At 46.3% G+C, this 18,182-nt stretch overlaps 1 protein-coding gene across 1 annotated transcript in view; it reads right to left on the reverse strand.

Annotated features, from left to right (window-relative positions):
• TECPR2 (tectonin beta-propeller repeat containing 2) overlaps positions 1-18,182 on the reverse strand; it is an 82,412-nt gene that overhangs the window by 52,949 nt on the left and 11,281 nt on the right. Inside the window, exons 5-12 of the mRNA XM_015418494.1 lie at positions 16,328-16,485; positions 14,292-14,604; positions 11,179-11,311; positions 10,277-10,331; positions 8,652-8,771; positions 4,334-5,312; positions 2,601-2,784; positions 933-1,092 (exon numbers count right to left, since the gene is read on the reverse strand). Of these exons, the coding sequence (XP_015273980.1) occupies positions 933-1,092; positions 2,601-2,784; positions 4,334-5,312; positions 8,652-8,771; positions 10,277-10,331; positions 11,179-11,311; positions 14,292-14,604; positions 16,328-16,485 (2,102 nt within the window). The remainder of the gene's footprint in view (positions 1-932; positions 1,093-2,600; positions 2,785-4,333; positions 5,313-8,651; positions 8,772-10,276; positions 10,332-11,178; positions 11,312-14,291; positions 14,605-16,327; positions 16,486-18,182) is intronic.

The raw sequence follows: 18,182 nt of genomic DNA on the forward strand, positions 1-18,182 counted from the left end.
GACAGATCGGGGGCGCAGCAAACGGGCGCGATCTCACCGCAACATCTGGGAAGCGGCGCACACCCGTCCCCAATCCGTCCCTAAACCCAGAAAAGCCGCTGCAAAAAAGAACCTCCTACAGAGGAGGACTTACCTGAAGCACCGCAGCAAGCGTGGCCGTGGGATCACCGCCGCGCCCGTCGTCTGGAGCAATCCAGGCTCCCGACCCCCCCGGCATCTGATCGTGCCAGGGAGAAACTGCGCGGCTGCTCAGGGGATCTATGTGATCCTGCCGCCGCATGTTTCTTTTCCCCCCTGTGTGGCAGGGGCCGAAGTTTAATTCTGGGTATAAGCTACTGATACTGAAAAAGTGTGCCTGCACACAAAAGCTTATACCCAGAATTAAGCTCTGTTGGTCTTAAAGTTGCCAGTGGAATCAAACTTTGTTCCAATAAGTCAAAGACTGGCATGGGCAGCAAGCTTGCCCTTCAGGAAACCAGTCTTCGGCTGCCCTGACCTCATCAAATCTAAGTAGGGTCTACATAACGTATGTAAATGTATGATTTTTTAAAAACATAAATGAATATAGTTCATATTATATGTCTGTAATTCTATAAATTGAAATAAAATTCATGTTTTAAAAAAGCTAAGCAGGGTCATCCCGGTTAGTACTTGGACAGAGACCACCAAGCAAGTCACAGGTTGCTAATGCAGAGGCAGGCAAAAGCAACCCACCTCTGCCCAAGTCTTAGCTTCTAAACCCTACGGGTTGCCAGAAGCCAGTTGTGACCTGACGGCACTTTCCATCACCAGCCTTAGCAGAAGAAGCCCCAAAACACTTTGCCAAGGAACACCCCCATTGCCTGAAAAGCAGTTTGGGGAAAACACACACACACACACAAACATGTTTAGGAAAAGAGCAACCACTCAGTTGGGTACCTGTTTGTAGATACAAGTCACCGTTTGTTCGGATAATCCAGGCTGTGTCGTCACTCAAAGACACAAATGCCGCCTGGGGTAAAGCCTCATACCAGTGACGTTTCCCTTTTATGGTGACTTTCCCACAGGCAAAGGCTTTATTGGTTTTCTGTTCAATCTTCCAGAGAAGAGTCCCTGAGGAAGAACACGCACGTAAACAAGACGAAGCACATTTCGTGGCCCTGCCCGACCCCTTTTTGCGTGCTCTAGCTCAGCTCATTAGTTGCTTTATAGTTTAAAGGGGCCTCTATGGAGGAAGGGAGGCAACACAAAGTCGCACTGTTTGAAAGAACAGCCACAAGACAGATGCAGGAGCCAGTATAAGAGAACATCAAAACGGGTTGGGAAAGCGACGTCTGCCCAAGAGTGCTGTGGCCAATCAGAACAGGCCATACTAGGCCAGAAGGACCAATGGTCTGATTCAGGCACCGCTGTAGGTCCAATCCAACACAAAACAAAGCAAAAGCAACTTCCACTTAGCAGATTACTTTCATTACTGCTTCAGATGATGGTGTCGTCGGAGCTGACTTGTCCTGTTTTAAGTAGGAGCATCCCTAAATGCCACTATTGAACAGAAAGACAGATCCCAAATGTGATTAAAAAAAAAAAAGATAGGATACAGCCTACAGCCTAGCCACAGCATTAAATCCTGTATAGTGCTAAAATTTAAAGCAGACACATCCTAGTTTCTTTTAATGGCATTTTCCACAGAAATTAGACATAACTCAAACGGGAGGTCTGAGAGCCAGTTTATACAACCAGCAGAATCGAGAGGTAAAATTGTCCCCGAACTATACCCAGGCTGAAGAATGGAAAAAAGATCGTGGGTCTGAACACTTCCCCACAGAAAAATCTCACTCTACGTAAACACAAGCAGGCAAGCAGAACAAACCACTTTTGTTTTTTTCATTCATTTATACCCCACCTTTCTCCCCAACGGGGAACCAAAACAGCTCCCATCATTCTCCTCTCCTCCCATTTTATCCTCACAACAACCCTGTGAGGTAGGTTAGGCCGAGAGTGTGTGACTGGCCCCAGGTCACCCAGCAAACTTCCATGGCATGAGTAGGGATTCGAGCCTGGGGCTTCCAAATACTAGTCTGGCACTCTTAACCATTACAATCACACTGGCTCTGTTAAGTCTGCCGGTGTGCATGGGGGGAAAGGGTCTCGTGTTTTTGTGTGTTCCAGGGGGGCTCTGAAATATCCAATCAGCCCAACCCCACCTGCAGCCTGGTACAGTCCTAAAAAGCTTTACTGCTTTTTTCCTGACTCCCAAAAAGAAATACCTGGTGTGACCTTCCATACGCATGACAGCACTTTTCCTTTGGAGGCAACTTAGCCACACTGTCTCCAGTTGTATTTTTCATGGTTCCAGCAGCCATACACCCAGCCTCAAAGAATTTAATTTTCAACATGGGAAATCTTAAAAACTTAATGAAATGGCATTTGTTACGTTATCAGGCTTTGTAAATGGCTCAGAATCGTGTCAAGGCTAAGGAGCTGCTAACCTCGTGTGCTCTGAGACATAAAACGAAGGACAGAGCCAAGATGCAGCGATATTAAAGGAACAGCGTTGAAGCTTTCATGCAAATTCGATCTTCCGACCAGGTACAGAAAGCAGAGAGGCAAAGCCAACTCACCTGAAGGGGAGACTGCCACCTGCTGGACATTTTCCTCAAACTTCTGCCACCGCAGACCGGCATTAGGTAAAGCACTACAGTACAGGCCACCTTTGTAATCCAGGCACCAGATGTATTTATCGGAGACAACCAGGCTCAGTATTCCATAGCCAGGACCCGCGTAGCCCATCCAGCTTTCTGCAAACTAAAGACTGGAGAGTTAGACGGTAGTGAGGTGTCTTTATCAGTATAAGAAAGCTAACAGTATACACTGACAATGCATCTATCTAAAGAAGGGTGTTCAACTCAAAACAGTTACATTGGCCAGAATCAACCCTGATAGGTACATGGGGACATCACCAGACACTCCCCCCACCCCTGATATCATCAGAAGGCCTTGTCCCTGTGAATTTGAGGGTTTGGGGATACCAGGGAGTGGCAGCACTTACAGATCAAACGGACAAGATGAATATCACCATCTCCTTCTGCAGACCAAAGGACAGGTTTCTGCAACCTCAATTTGCCTCAGGTTTGTGCAGGGAAAGGTTTAACCCTTCAACCTCCACTTAGTTTCACCATCTAAAACCTGACTCCCTGCTTTGTTGTGTTTTATAGGAAAAAAGGATCCCAGATGTTGGCACCTCTCGGCTAATATTTGCTGACAATCTCTTGGGGCGCAGCTTTATTGGCACCCAGCTGACTTAACACCACTGAGCAAGAAGTCCAGCAATTCCTGCTAAGACGCCAAACCAAATCTGTTGGGGGGGGGCCCCTCAGGCAACCCAAAAGATGATTCACTGTACACCCTTGGTCTAAAGCTTTTGTTTTATATCAGTGCCTGTTTGATGGCTGCCAGAGAACTGCATTCATCTGGTAATACAACAATTTTGGGGGAAACTACATTTATATCAGATTCAAATTCTTCTACCTTTACCACCACTGACCCCCAGCACTTGCTTTCATAGCCATGAGCAGGATTTGTAGAGAAACTCAGGGCTGGAACACCCAACCCTGATCTGGATGGCTCAGGCAAGCCCGATCTTATCAGATCTCAGAAACTAAGCAGGGTTGGCCCTGGTTAGAATTTGGATGGGAGGCCACCAAGGAAGCCTAGGGTCACGACACAGAGTCAGGCAATGGCAAACTACCTCTGAATGTCTCTTTCCTTGAGAACACTACTGGGTCACCTAAGTTGGCTGTGACGTGACAGTACTTTCTTCCACCACCACCACCAGAACACCCACCATCAGTTACGGAATGAGGCCTTCTAGCATGCAGTTCCAGAATTCCATCAGCATTCTCAAACCCTCAGCTACCAATTTAACCAAAAGAACAAAGTTGGGTCATCCTGAAATATTCATAAACCAGAGGGGCTGAGTGCTGTTCTTGGCTAAGAGAACCGTACTTGGTTAAGCTGCCTGGCTAAGGAAACAGGTGGATTTCCCTTCACGCTATGCTACGTCCAACACCCTCTCCTTCAAAACCACAGCCTCCCATATCTCAGGCCCTCTTACTCCTCCATGGTGCCATTCTGTTTTTCTTTTTCATTTCAAAGGCTGGATTTGGGCCACCTGGTGGTGGAAATGCTTGTTAACACAGAACGAGGTGAGTCAGCGCCCAGCTGGGATGGTTGGGGACCTCCTGGCGGGTCAGCCTGGAGAGGGAGACTGGCTCAACACAAGCCACTTCATTTAAAAGGTGTAACAAAGCCTATTTCTGTATGTCGTGCTGCAGCTGCTTGTTCAAGAACATACCTGATCGGACTTTAAAAGCATCCCTTCCTCTACGCTTGCTTGGGTTTTCTCCGGGGGAGCAAGGCAACCCCCCGCATCTGCCACACTAGTCTCCGAAGACGAATACGGCAGGCCGTGCCTGTAGATATCCTCTTCATCACTCGAGGCCGATTTCTCAGCTCCAGCATCGTTGCTTATCCATTCGCTGGCGGTGTTTGTGTTGCATTTAGGGCTGAATGCCTCCCTGAAGTCCTGCCCAGGTAAGGCATCCTCCTGGTGACATGGCTCGTCCCTAGAAACAGCAGGAAGATCATTAAGGGGGCTTGGGGGGACTCCGTACACCAGAGGCTGCTGGGATTTCTGCTCTGGGAGGGGCTCAGCCCCTGTTTCCCAGCCCAAAGATTCCTCAACACGAGAGGACGATATCCCATTTTCCAGCATTCCGTTCACAGTCTCTGTGTCTTTTAGAAGATCCACAATACTTTGTTGGCCTGGCTGATTTACTGTTTCGCACAGGGCAGAATAATCCTCTTCAGCTTGGGAGGGCTGCTTGGACTTGGTTTCAGCAAGCTCGGGCGGAAGGCTCCTGTTTTGTTCAGTCTCATCACCACCCCCTTGATCACCAGGCAGCAGCAAGGGGGAGACAGAAGCTGAGAAGTCCGTGGCAGGCAACGCACCTACTTCGTTCTCCCCATTAGAAAGTTTCAGCAGCTCGGGAGCTTCGCCATTCCCCTCTGGGGTCGGGGCAGCCATCAGCTCTGGAGACTGAAGCATGCTGAAGATTTCAGGGCTGTTCTCCTCCCCCAGCACACTCTGCGAGTCCAGACTTTCCTGGTCGGGAGAATCCATCCCCGAGCGGTCTACAACGCCGCTCATCAGGCTTGAAGCAATGGAGAGGGAGTCTGCGTTGGTTGACTGGGGACTGTCGGTAAAACCTTGATATTCCGAGCATGGCGTGCTCTCCAGAGAGCTTGGATTTCTCCTGGATCCATTTTCTAAGCTCATGTATAGTTGGGAGATTAAAGGTGGGGGGGGTGAGAAAAGGGAGAAAGCAAAAAGAACACTGTCAACTGATTGAGGAAATGTCATTTAAGGGTGGATTAAAAACAAAATATATGCAACAACTGCATTTGAGGGGGTATTGTTTGCATTTGTGTGCGCGTGCGTGCCTGCCTGTGCCTGGAAGACATGGTGACCTCTGGTGACTCCTACTGAGGCATGGAGAACGTTCAGAGAAGTGGCTTGATAGCCTGCCTCTGCCTCCCGGCCCTGGTATTCTTTGGAGGTCTCCCATTCCAAATACCTACCAGGGTCAGCCCTGCTTAGCTTCTGAGATCTGATGAGATCGGGCTTGCCTGGACTATCCAGGTTAGGGCTACAAGTGCATTTTTAAAGCCTTGGGCAATCCTGACTTTGACCTATATTGGCAAGCTATAAAAGTGTTTCCGTGATTTAAACAGCAGCAGCATAAAGCATTCTTCTCTAGTCTTCTCGTACTGGAGATACATCTCCACTGGAACTGCTTTCCATGGTCCAAGTCAGAGGTTTTTCCCATCCCTGCTTCTTAAGGTTCAGTCTTGTTCCAACCCCCCCCCCCCAAAAAACCTGGAGATTCTGGGGATCACCTGCAGCTGTGGCTCCTCCCAACTCCAACACTGCTGCAATGAAGTACGAAGTCCATCTTCTCAGAATTTGAATCTTACACTAGATGGGTATCTCTAAGCCAAAAAGGTGTAAATGGGCACCAGATTTAATGGACAAGCCATTGATGAGGTGCTGACCCCGTGCATCAATAGGCATAGAAAACTGGATAACTATGCAGTGTTCCCCACCACCAGTACCACATGCTAGATTTCCCACTAACTATTAAACTAGATATTTTGGATTTATGCTGATTCAGTCCTTTGGTGTAAATAGGGGACTGGTACAACTTGAATTCAAGAAATCCAATGTACACATCCCAGGACCTCAGGAATGGATTATGCTTGGTGTGGAGCAGTCCCTGGAAACCCCCCACCTTTGTAAATATACATATTAATGCATTCTGCAAAGCATAGGTTTGCAAAACACAAAACCCTCTTTCAATAAATATTAGAGAAGGGGCATTCCCCCCCCACACACACACATATACTGGGTCAACCTGGACTTAGTAAACTGGGCTATTCTGCAAAAACAAAGAAACAAAACTAGCAAGGAGGGGGGTTTTTTAGGCCCGTTTCAGAATGACTTTGAAAGACAGTCACTAGGAAATGACAGAGACTTCCTCAAAGCCCCCTCAATTGTCCCCAATTGCCCCCTTGAGTACTGTTTCTGTGACTGGGCAAGCAGTGACAGCTGAGCAAATGAAGCTCCCTCCCTCTCCTCTCCCTCCCAACCCCACCCTTTCTGTTTTCCTCCCTCTTTGTCTATACATCTTGGCTACTAGGTAGTCAGCACCTGAAATGTCTAGTGTGTCCTAAGAAACAGATCCAGACAAAGAGAGCTGTGTTTCTTGAAAACTTATGCTACAAGAAAGTTTGTTAGTCTTAAAAGGTGCTACTGGTATTATTATTATTATTATTATTATTATTATTATTATTATTATTATTATTATTATTATTATTATGGGAGAAGGGGCTGAAAACAAATGTTTAATTAAATAATGCCTGTGACTGGAATCTTTTATGATGTTGTTTAAAACGGCAGTTTAGGATTGGGGTCATGGTGGGGAGGGAGTGCTTAATCCTTTCCCCCTGTATTTTCCCCAGACCTCTTTCCCCCCCCCACAGGGGGAATATATAGGTACCAGAAAGATACCTGTATGTCTTCCCCCATCAACCTGGTCATAATCTGACAACCAGTGGGAGATTGGTATGAGGAAATTCACTGCCAGAGGATGTAGTGATGGCCACAGGAATAAGCAGCTTTAAAAGGGGATTAGATAGATTCATGAAGGATAAGTCTATCAATTACTATTAGCTGTGGTGGTTGAGGGGAACCTCCATATTCAGAGGCTCTAAACCTCTGAATTCCAGAGCCAAAAGGCAACATCAGGGGAAGGCCTTGGCCTCTATGACCTGTAGGTGGCTGTCCAGAGGAACTGGTTGGCCACTGTGTGAGACAGGATGCTGGACTAGGGGGACTATTGGTCTGATCTTTTTGGCTGCAGTCACACTGAAAGCTTGACGCAATCTGCAGCCACCCTGAAGTGGCTTCACCATGAGCTCAGCCCATGGTTGATTGTTCAGATTATGGTGGCATCTTTTTTTTGTCTGTCACCCATGCGCATAAGCATGTATCACAAACTCCAGCTCCTTTTTGACAGCTCCACAATCCCTCTTTGAAGTACACCGGCCCCTCTTAGCCTCCTTCCCTTTGGCTCTCGTCTTTGGACTATATGAGAGGGGTAAAGTGCAGATTTACATGAGAGTAGTAATTATAATGTTAGTTGGCACATGATACTTTTGAAAATTTATAAACAAGAGATTACAAAGGGAGCTGGGAACCATGGAAGTACAGAGGGTGAACTTGAACCTCTCTCTCTCTCACACACACACATGATCAAACCTGCCCCACAAGTTTGTTGTGAGGATAAAAAAGGAGACGGAGAACACATGGTACCCCAAACTCCTTGGAGGACAGATGGCATTAAAAAGGCGACAGAGGTCAATAAAAATTATGAATTGGGTACACAAAATGGATAGGCCGGAAACTGTCTTTCTTGTTCACAACACTAGAATCCAGGATCATTCTATTAAAATGATGGGCTGGAGATTCATAGTAAATAGGGGGGGAAATATGCAGCCATAGATGCAGCCTATACAGGCCACCACAAGATGTGGCAGGGACCCGAAACTGAAAAAGGTTTTTTAAAAAAAAGGATTAGAAAAAGGCATAGTGGTTGTGTCTATCAGTAGCTACAAGTCGTGCAAGTGAAACAGGACCTGCTGCACTTGAAGGCAGTATCCTCAGAATGCCAGCTGATGGAGACAAACATGCAACACATGCAAATACACAAACACACACGCAAGTGGTTGAGGGCTGTTGACATAACCACTGTATGTTTCATGGAAGCATCTGGCTAGCAAGTGTCTGACTAAATGGGGAATTTCTGTAAGACATTCCAATAAAGAAGAGGTACTTTGAAGTATGTGTTTTCTTGAGAAATGAGAAAAATTCAGGTAAAGGGAATACCACCAAAGAACTAACACCTTGTGTTAAAGCCAAACCAATTCTTCCAAGAGCTACAGAATTTGACTACAAACCAGGTTATGCTGAATACTCCAAATTTTAAGTTGCTTTTTTAAAAAAGTGTCTCCTTTAATCACTAAAAACCAACCCTAGATTAATTTATACTGACAATTGGGTGTAATCTTCCATTGTGATCAAGTGAGTGAACACAGCCATTTTCACACTAGTGAAAGACTCGTTCTGCTGCTTTGTTTTAGTGGGACGTGTCTGTGTTGAGACGTATCTAATCCTTCAAGACAGAGGCAAAGAAGGTGATGAATTATGAGTTGCCTCTGTTGTTCATTCCAAACATATCCTTACAACCTATGTTGGATTACTGAATGAGAATTGTGTGTTATCAGCAACTGGCCAAATGCCCTACGATCTCTCAGCAACAGGACATTTATGATCCTTATTAAACAAAACAGCCAGAAAGGGAAGAATTAGATGCCTTCCTAACAGAGAGTCTGTCACTGGACAGCATGGCCTGAAAAGCAACATTTCCAAGAATGTATATGGCCTACAACCAGTGACCACAAGTCACAGTGGATACTTTAAACCAGGTTATGCAAAGAGATGCCTTTATAAATGTTTTAAGTCTGGTACCTATCAGTTTCATTGCTTAGCCCATGAGTGTTCAACACCATGTTTTGGATCCAAAGATACTCCTCTGTAAGCCACCCAGAGTCTGTTTACAGGGTGGGCGGGGTATAAATATAAGTATAAATAAAAATAAATAATAAGAAGGCATTTCTCGTGCAAGGGAAGGAGGGTTCTGCGAATTCTCTTCCCTCCCCACCTACAGTGTCTTATGCCACAATGCCTGTTTCTTCTGGAAAGTCCACTGAACTTCAAGCGCTGCCTTCTGAGGAACTCAAAGAATTGCAGATGAAGGAGCAGGGGTAGGAAAGCCCCCATGCGCAAACAGAACTTCACGCATAGTTTTTTTGGGATCCAAGATCATGTGCATACACTGCAAGAATCCTACAGCTGACCAAGAATGGTTTGAGATCAATCACCCCATTCTCCCTTTCAAAATATGATTAAATTCAACATAATCAGAGAAGAGAAAACAGCAGTCAACAGGGACCTGTATCCATGAAGGAGTCAACTAGTTATCTGAATCCATTTAAAGTATAAGGACATAAGGCCCTGACCTGGACAGCCCAGGCAAGCCAGATCTCATAAAATCTTGGAAGCTAATCAGGGTTGACTCCAGCAAGTACTTGGATGGGAGACCTCCTTGGAATAACAGCAGTCGGGAAGACAGGGGTAAGGATTATTCAGCCACCTCTCAAAATATCCTCCAGGCCCCCAGTAGGGGTCAGTCACCAGAGGTGGCTATGACTTCCAGGTGCACGTGCGTGCACACAAACTTTTTAAAAAAATAAGGACATAAGGAGACCCTGCTGACTGCTGAACTGGACCAGTGGTCTGTTATGTATTATGTTATGTGAATGAGCCTGAGCTTCAGTCACAACCTCCATAGACTCTCAGTATCCTAAAATCGACAGCCTGATTGGCTGCCTTGTGCAATGGACCAATCAAGAAAGACTATGACTTTTGGCGGGAACAAAATCTATTGGTCCTAAGTGCTCACTCATGATTGGACCTTACTGTTATAGGGGTGTGGTTTAGCCTGTTCCAAACTGTATATAAGTTGGGGTTGTTCTATGGCGTTGTGTGTGTTCTCTGTGCTCTGTTCTAATAAACTGAAATCACTGGTTAAGAGCGAGCTGCCTGATCTCGAGTTACAACATGGTCCCATCTAGTCCAGTGTATGGTTTCACATAGCAGCGAACTGCTATCCCTAGAGGGCCAAACAAACAGGGCATAGAGGCCAAGGCCTTTCCACACGGCTGCCTCCCAGAGATGGTATTCAGAGGTTTGCTGCCTCTGGATATGAATGGTCACCACACACCAGTCACTTTACATATGCTATAAATGTAACATGTGCAAAATGCGGCATCCAGGCTCCTGATGGGTCTCTCTATACGAGATCACATCCAGCCTGTGCTGAAGGCACTGCACTGGCTGCCAATATCATAGTGGATTCATTTCAAGGTGCTGGTTCTGACCTTTAAAGCCCTATATGGCAGGGGGCCTGTTTACCTGAGGGACCACCTTTCCCCATATGTTCCCCAGAGAGCACTGAGGTCAGGGTCACAAAATCGCCTGACTCTCCCTGGTCCGAAAGACATCAGATTGGCCACCACTAGAGCCAGGGCCTTCTCAGTGGTGGCTCCACTCTGGTGGAACGAGCTCCCAGAAGACATCAGGGCCCTGTGGGACTTTTTACAGTTCTGCAGGGCCTGTAAAATGGAGCTCTTCCACCATGCTTTCAATTAGGAGCCGCCACTGCTAAATGAGTCATCGGAACTGAACGTGCTATGGTCCTTATGACACAACGCTGGATACTGCCTTCGGACCACTTTATAGGTTGCAACACTGGTTATTGCCTTCTCGTATTGGATTACATCATAGGAACCACCATCTGTATGTACCAGCACTTTATGTAATTGTTGTTTATGTGAATTTTATTGCATATTATTGTTTTATTGTATTTTAATCTGTCTGTACGCTGCCTTGAGACAGTTTGCCCGGCAAGGCAGGATACAAATTGAAAGTAATAAACAAATAAATAAATGTGTGCAAACCTATTGACGCCAGCCCTTCAGGTCTGCTTGAGAGCCTTATGATATCTCGGTCTCCCCTTAAAAGAAAAATCTCGTTTTCGGTACAAGACACAGACACAATATCACCAGACCCTTCCAAGCTGCCAATCAGAGCCTGTGAAAAAGGAGAGAGGAAGAGAAGCTTTGAATGTGCTGAGAATCTCTCTAGAATGCAGACAACACTTGAGATTTTGTACTGTACTCTTGGCTAGGAACATTATTCGATTAAAACAAAGAGCACCATTGAAAGGAAAGGGGGATTTGAGGTGAGGGTGATTCTCATTAAGCTTGGCAAAGAGCATGGAACAGAAATGGGTTATACATGTTTTATAAGTTTAACTCTGTGGAGGCATATTCAGCGTCGCTAGCCCAGGAAGCATCATCTCAGATTACGTTTGTCAATGCTTTCAGCACTCAAAGCACCGCCAAGACGGCTGGCAAGAGCCTTCAGAAGCCTGTTAAGATGAAGGAAAGAAAAACATGCAGCTGTGCTGACAGACGCCTCATCATTAATCTGGAAATAGTCTACTGACACAGCTTTACGGTTTTGCATCATGAACAGGTCACCCAAAAATCCATTTATGGGAAACCCTACCAGAAGAAGCCATAACACACACTCGGGAATCTTAACACAAAAATCCTTGGGGACAGGAACCTTAACACAAAAATGCATGTCTTTCATGCATTCATTTTGTTTGCAGTCCCACTGTGGCTGGATCTTAATATGCACTGTAATACCAGCACTGTGTATCAATTTAATGGTAAGTTAACAATAAATCTAGCATATAGAGAACAGATGACTCAGCCTGAGTGACCCTCATTCAAATCAAAACCGTAGAACGAGGGACTAGGCAGACAGTGACAAACTCATCTTCTGCTTCCTGCCAGTGTGATCAGGAGCAATGGCTGCCTTAATATTATGTCAGTCCAAATACTACGGTGTGGATTGCACTCTAGGATCATGAAAAGCACCATGGTATCCTAATAGCAAGGCAGCTGGCCCCCATGGCAATTACAAAAGCAGGCCACCCACAGACTATGTAGGGTCCCTACATTCTCGGGGGTGATTTCTAAACTGTTTCCCCCTTTGTGCAATTCCTTACAGCGTCCTCCCAGTCCCTAGATTGTTGCTATAGCTAACAGCCAAGGAGGTTGCTTGTGCCCATCACAGAAGCAGCAAAAGAAGAAGAAGAGATTGGATTTATACCCCGCCCTTCACTACCCAAAGGAGTCTCAGAGTGGCTTACAATCTCCTTTCCCTTCCCCTCCGAACAACAGACACCCTGTGAGGTAGGTGGGCCTGAGAGAGCTCTGACAGGAACTGCTCTTTTTCAAGAACAGCTGTGCCAGAACTATGGCTTGCCCATGGTCATCCAGCAGGTGCAAGTGGAGGAGTGGGGAATCAAATTTGGTTCTCCCAGATTAGAGTCCGCACACTTAACCACTACACCAAACTGGCTCAAAAACATGACAACAGACAGGTTGAATGTTTCTGCATACGAAATATGACTCTGTAGATTCACAAAGAGGTAAAGACTGCCTCCCTGTCCTGGATAGCCCAGGACTGCCCAACCTTGTCAGATCTCAGAAGCTAAGCAGAGTCGGCCCTGGCTAGCATTTGGATGGGAGACCTCCGAGGAAGTCCAGGGTTGTGATAGGGAGCCAGGCAATGGCCAACCACCTCTGAACGTCTCTTGCCTCAAAATCCCTACGGGGTCGCCATAAGTCAGCTGGGACCTGATGGCACTTTCCACCACCAAAGAGTGTGTGCGCGCGCACAGACACAAAACTTCCAACTTGATGAGGACTGAGCGAAAGCAAGTCAAGGTGGTTAAATCCAAGAAATACAAGTGGGTCAAAGCAGAATAATGGAAGGGGGGCATGCTCTTTCCCCCTCCTTCAGAATGGCTGGGTCTACTGCTAAGGGACCGGGGTGGGGAGCATTTGGGCCAGGCTGGCCAATGGAAAGGGCCTCGTGCTCTCCCCCTCTTCCAATAAGCAGCCGCGTGGCTGGCCGCTGATGGAGCAGTGTGCCACTGCCTTACAATACATAACTAAGGGCCATTCAAGTGTACCTTAGGATCAAGCGGCAAACCCATGACGTTAGTCACAGAGCCAAAACCTTGCTGTGGAAGAACTGGATGCAACAATATTATCTTTTATTGCAAAAGAAATAAGAGAGAGAGAGATACTGCCATTCTGAAGAACTTCCACCAACACAAAAACATTCAACTACAAATTTCTACCATTCACTGAGCAGCCCACATCAGTCAACAATTGTTAACTACAAGTCAGTCCCATACTCAAACTATGTTACACTCTTCTTACTAAGTTTCCTTATTCAGAGATATCTTTAAAAACGGTCTCTTTCACTTGCCCATTAGGTTTGTTTCTGTACTCCTAAAGAATGAGGGGGTAGCCAGGTTCTCAGTAAATTTCTCCTGTACATCGCTTTTCCCTGCTTGAGTTTTCTTTTATAAATTGATTTCACCCATCGACATGATATACTGTATTTTGCGAGACCATATATCTGGCTGAAGTAACTTCAGAAAAGAGCCCACTGCCTTGGTCTTAAAGCCAGTTTTGGTGTTGTGGTTAAGTGTGAGAACTCTCATCTGGGGGAACCGGGTTTGATTCCCCACTCCTCCACTTGCCCCTGGCTGCATGACCTTGGGCAAGCCGTAGTTCCGGGGGGGGGGGGGTCCCCAGCCCTTTTGAGCCTGCAGTAACCGTTGGAATTCTGACACAGTGTGGGCGGGGGCTGCTGCAGGAGGCGGAGCCAGCCAGTAAATGGCTGCCTCAGCTAGCCTTCAGACTCCTTTGGGTAGTGAAGGGCGGGGTATAAATCCAATCTCTTCTTCTTCTTCAAATGCACTAGCTATAAGCAGGGTTCCCGCTAAACTGTGCATGTGAGTGGCTGCTCATTAACCGACGAAGCCCCGCTCAGCGGCAATCTGGAGCCACGCAGGGTCTTGCACTGCCCATTTTAAGTTTACAGCAGTTATATTCTGCTCAGGATGTGAAATGCTCTGCTCAGTAGGGGAAAACATTAGAGGGATCATTGGCTATAGCACAGCTTTATTGGTTTCACTCACCTGGTTTACAGTGTCTAATAAATAGATGCTATATTCATTCCAGCTCAGCACCCAACCTTCCTGGAAAAAGCAGGAAATGAGGCCGAATTGCCTCTCGGGGAAACTGTAACTTCCCTTGTCAGCGGGTTCCATCCGGGGATATAATTCAAAAGGTTTCATTCCAGCAGCGAACACGTCTTTCAAAATATAAGTGGCTTGTACAGTCCCGTGGACGTTCGATTTCCAAAGGCGAATCCCAGGCCTTGCGGCAAACAGCGTCAGGTCGCTTTGCTTACACAACCCAGGTATGAAACATGCTCCGATTTTTCCAGTGCTAAAATTGAAAAGCAAAAGTATGGGCAAACCACATAATGACACCAGGGGGTGGGGTGGAGAGGAGAAAAAGAGACCACCAGCGCCAACCACTTTAGTGTCCTAGCAAGGCTCTGGAGAGGCAGTATACAAATTTTCTAAACAACATAATTTTTGTGTTGCTTTTGTTTTGGTATTTATGCATTTTTGTGTTTGTGGTGTGTCTGTATGCCTGTGCCTGGAAGTCACGGTGACCGCTGGGGACTCCTACTGGGGCACGGAGGATGTTCAGAGAAGGGGCTCGATTCATATATTTTCCTCTCTGTGTTGCTTGCCAATAAAGCCCTCTATATTGGTTTGCAGAGGCCTCTGACCTCCCAGCCCTGGTATTCTCTGGAGGTCTCCCATCCAAATACTTGCCAGGGTCGGCCCTGCTTAGCTTCTGCAATCTGACAAGATCGGGCTTGCCTGGGCTACCCAGGTCAGGGCTCAAACAACGTAAATTTGAAAATGCTTTGCAATGTTGAACAAATTAGGAGCCTTGTGCGATGAATAAACAACCTTTGCATATTTGTAACGAATGACCTGAAATACAGAGCAGGAAGAATATAAACCAGGATTCACAGAAACATGTGCCATCTTCCTTGCGCATAACAGATATTTGCCAGCTCCTTTCCTGTTGCAGCCTCTAGAAATTTATTTCTGAAGGTCAGAAGATTCTCTGGAGCATTTTAGGGCCCAGTACAGGGAAATCTCATCAGATCTTGGAAGCTAAGTCGAGTTGGTCCTGGTTAGTATTTGGATAGGAAGTCTACCACCAAGGAAGTCCAGGGTCACTCTGCAGAGGCAGGCACTGACAGACCCACCTCTGAATGTCTCTTGCCTTGAAAATCCTAGATGGTTGCCTGTGACTTGACAGCACTTTCCACCAGTGTTCCCTCTAAGCTGAGTTAGTGTGAGCTAGCTCCCAGGTTTTTAGTCTCCGGCTCACACATTTTTGTCTTAGCTCGGGAAGGAGGACTCCAGAGCCAACTCATTTATGCAGTAGCCAAACTGCTCACTCACGACTTTAATGCCAGTAGCTCACAAAGTAGAATTGTTGCTCACAAGACTCCACAGCTTAGAGGGAGCATTGCTTTCCACCACCACAGGGAGAGGCAGTCAGGGAAGAAATCAAGCAATCGGCACTCACACAGAAGTGATTTTTACTTATATACAGGGTTCTCTGAATTCTGATCAAGTGTCTCCCCCCTCTCACAAAAGAAGGATAGATAACTATTTTCAACCCAGATAATGTAAGGGTATGCCAAAACCAAACAATGAATCTGTAAGTCTGGCAGAAATTTATTCTGCTTCCGATTTTTTTTGCTCTGGAAACAAATATAGAGGGCTCTATTGGAAAGCAACACAGAGAGGAAAATATATGAATGGATACAGAAGTTTGAATTAGACTCAAGGATCATGGGATAATAGCCAAGAAGGGTAAGAGAGCAGCATGGGATATTAATGCCCTGCTCATGACAAGCAGGATTTCAGATAAGCACACCTATCTCTCGTCAGAATAATTAAAGTAATAAAACGATCATACTTCAAATGATCTACTTAACAGCTTCAGAGAAAGGACGCTGAATGGAAAAAAATATTTTATGCAAAGCATTATGTTGAATGACTTCATTACCCAAACCCCATCTCTACAAATCTGAAACTAAATGGTATTTGTTTGCATCAAAATTTAATGGAGTTACTTTTTCCTGGGCTGGGTTCCAACTTGCTTGACAGATTTCTCTTCTGTGTAAAACAGTAGACTTCGCTGTAGAGTGGAGACCAGCAACACTTTCTGGCTGTAATCTAGCTGCACAATTGAAGACGGCTCTTCCAAGACCAAACTGGAATTGCAACGACCCTGGAGAGACATAACAGGGACACAGAACACCGTCGTTTCCCAAGTTAAGAACCTGACTATGCTGCGATGGCGGAGGCTCTCTCCTGAACGGGGGAGGCATTCCGCGCTCCAGGGGTGCTGGAGGGGTGTCACCTCAAGTGGCACCCCCAGGTGAGCCTCAGTGTGGGGCTCCAAGCCGGGGGCGCTTGAGGGGCGACCTCTTCCACGGCTTGAAGCCGGGGAATTGAGGCGCTCCTCCCTGCCCCATTCGGTCCACCCCCTGAGAGGCTCGGTTTTTACCGAGCATAGCTGAATGCCGATCGGGACAAGCAAGCGGGTCAGCGAATGAAGCATGATTAAAAGGAGTCTGTGATCAGACTGTCAAGGAACTGGAGAATGAGACGAGCGAAGAAGCTTTAAAAGTGAGTTCCGATCCCCCCCCCACCCTCAGCGGCGTCGGGAGGAATCCCAGACGTAAACAAACCGAACTGTGATTTAAAGAGACGGGGAGGGGGAGAAGACAATTAATCACTCAAGCGTGCCAGAGACTTAGCTGTTTTTTGCGGATAAACCAGCACTTGCTGAAGAAGTGTGAAAAAGCACTCTTTAGTATAAACAAAGCGGAAAATGGCCGGCTTCCGAGGGAGAGGAGTGAGATGGGGGCGTGGTTCTCAAAGTCCGAGAGTGGAGGAAGGAGATGTTTTCTCCACACTAACAGAGCTGCTTCGGCCCATTCATGAAAGACTCGATGGCCTTAACCAATTGATTGCTGCCTCAAACCAGAGCATGGCAAAACAGCAACAGCAGATCACCGAGCTTGTGAAAAAATCGATCCAAACTGATGAAAAACTTAAAGAGACCACACATGATGCTAAAAAGCTGAAGAAAAGAGTTGGTCTGATGGAACAAAAGCAGGATCTACACGAAAGGAAGCTATTGAACCTACAAATGGACAAAGCGAATAAAACCCTTAGATTCCAAGGGGTGGCTGAGACGACAGGAGAAATTTTGAAAGATGTGGCAGCTGAGCTAATCGCTCTATCGCTCGGCATTGCAACGGCTGAAGCGCATGCAGAGATAGAAGTGACATATCGTTCTTACTCTAAATATATTAAGCAAAACAAACTGCCGGGCGAGATCGTGGTCAAATTTCTCCGACGACAGACAAGAGATGATATTCTCAAAGCAACAGCAGACAAACCCCTGCAAATGGGATCAGCAAGTATCAGGGTCCTTAAGGACGTTCCATTTGAGGTTCGACAGAAAAGAAAAGCGTACAAAGAACTCATCTCAACACTTCAGATCAACCAAATTCAATACTCCTGGCTTTTTCCAGAAGGGGTCCAATTCAAATATAGAGACAAAAGAGAAAAAATCGACTCGGTGTTAAAAGCAGAAGAATGGTTGAAGCAATTCTTCGGACAGAAAGAGGAAGAGCAGCAAGACGGAGGAGGCCAGGCAGCTGACCTGGAAGAGACGGACAGAGACCTACTTGGAGCAGAAGGAGGCACGGCCAGAGAAGCATATGACTTGCGGCTAAGAGTTGCCAAATAGCACTTATGAACTAAAAAGACTTATGGATGAGCTGGAAGAAGTCTATGTGCACACTGAGAAGAAATTAGATATACAACAAAATGGACTAACTAATCTCCTAAATTCCTTGACTTAATGAAAGCATTAATCTTTATAACTCAGTAGACTTCGCTGTAGAGTGGAGA

This window comes from Gekko japonicus, unplaced genomic scaffold, assembly GCF_001447785.1.
Source record: "Gekko japonicus isolate JY-2015 unplaced genomic scaffold, Gekko_japonicus_V1.1 scaffold93, whole genome shotgun sequence".
NCBI lineage: Eukaryota > Metazoa > Chordata > Lepidosauria > Squamata > Gekkonidae > Gekko > Gekko japonicus.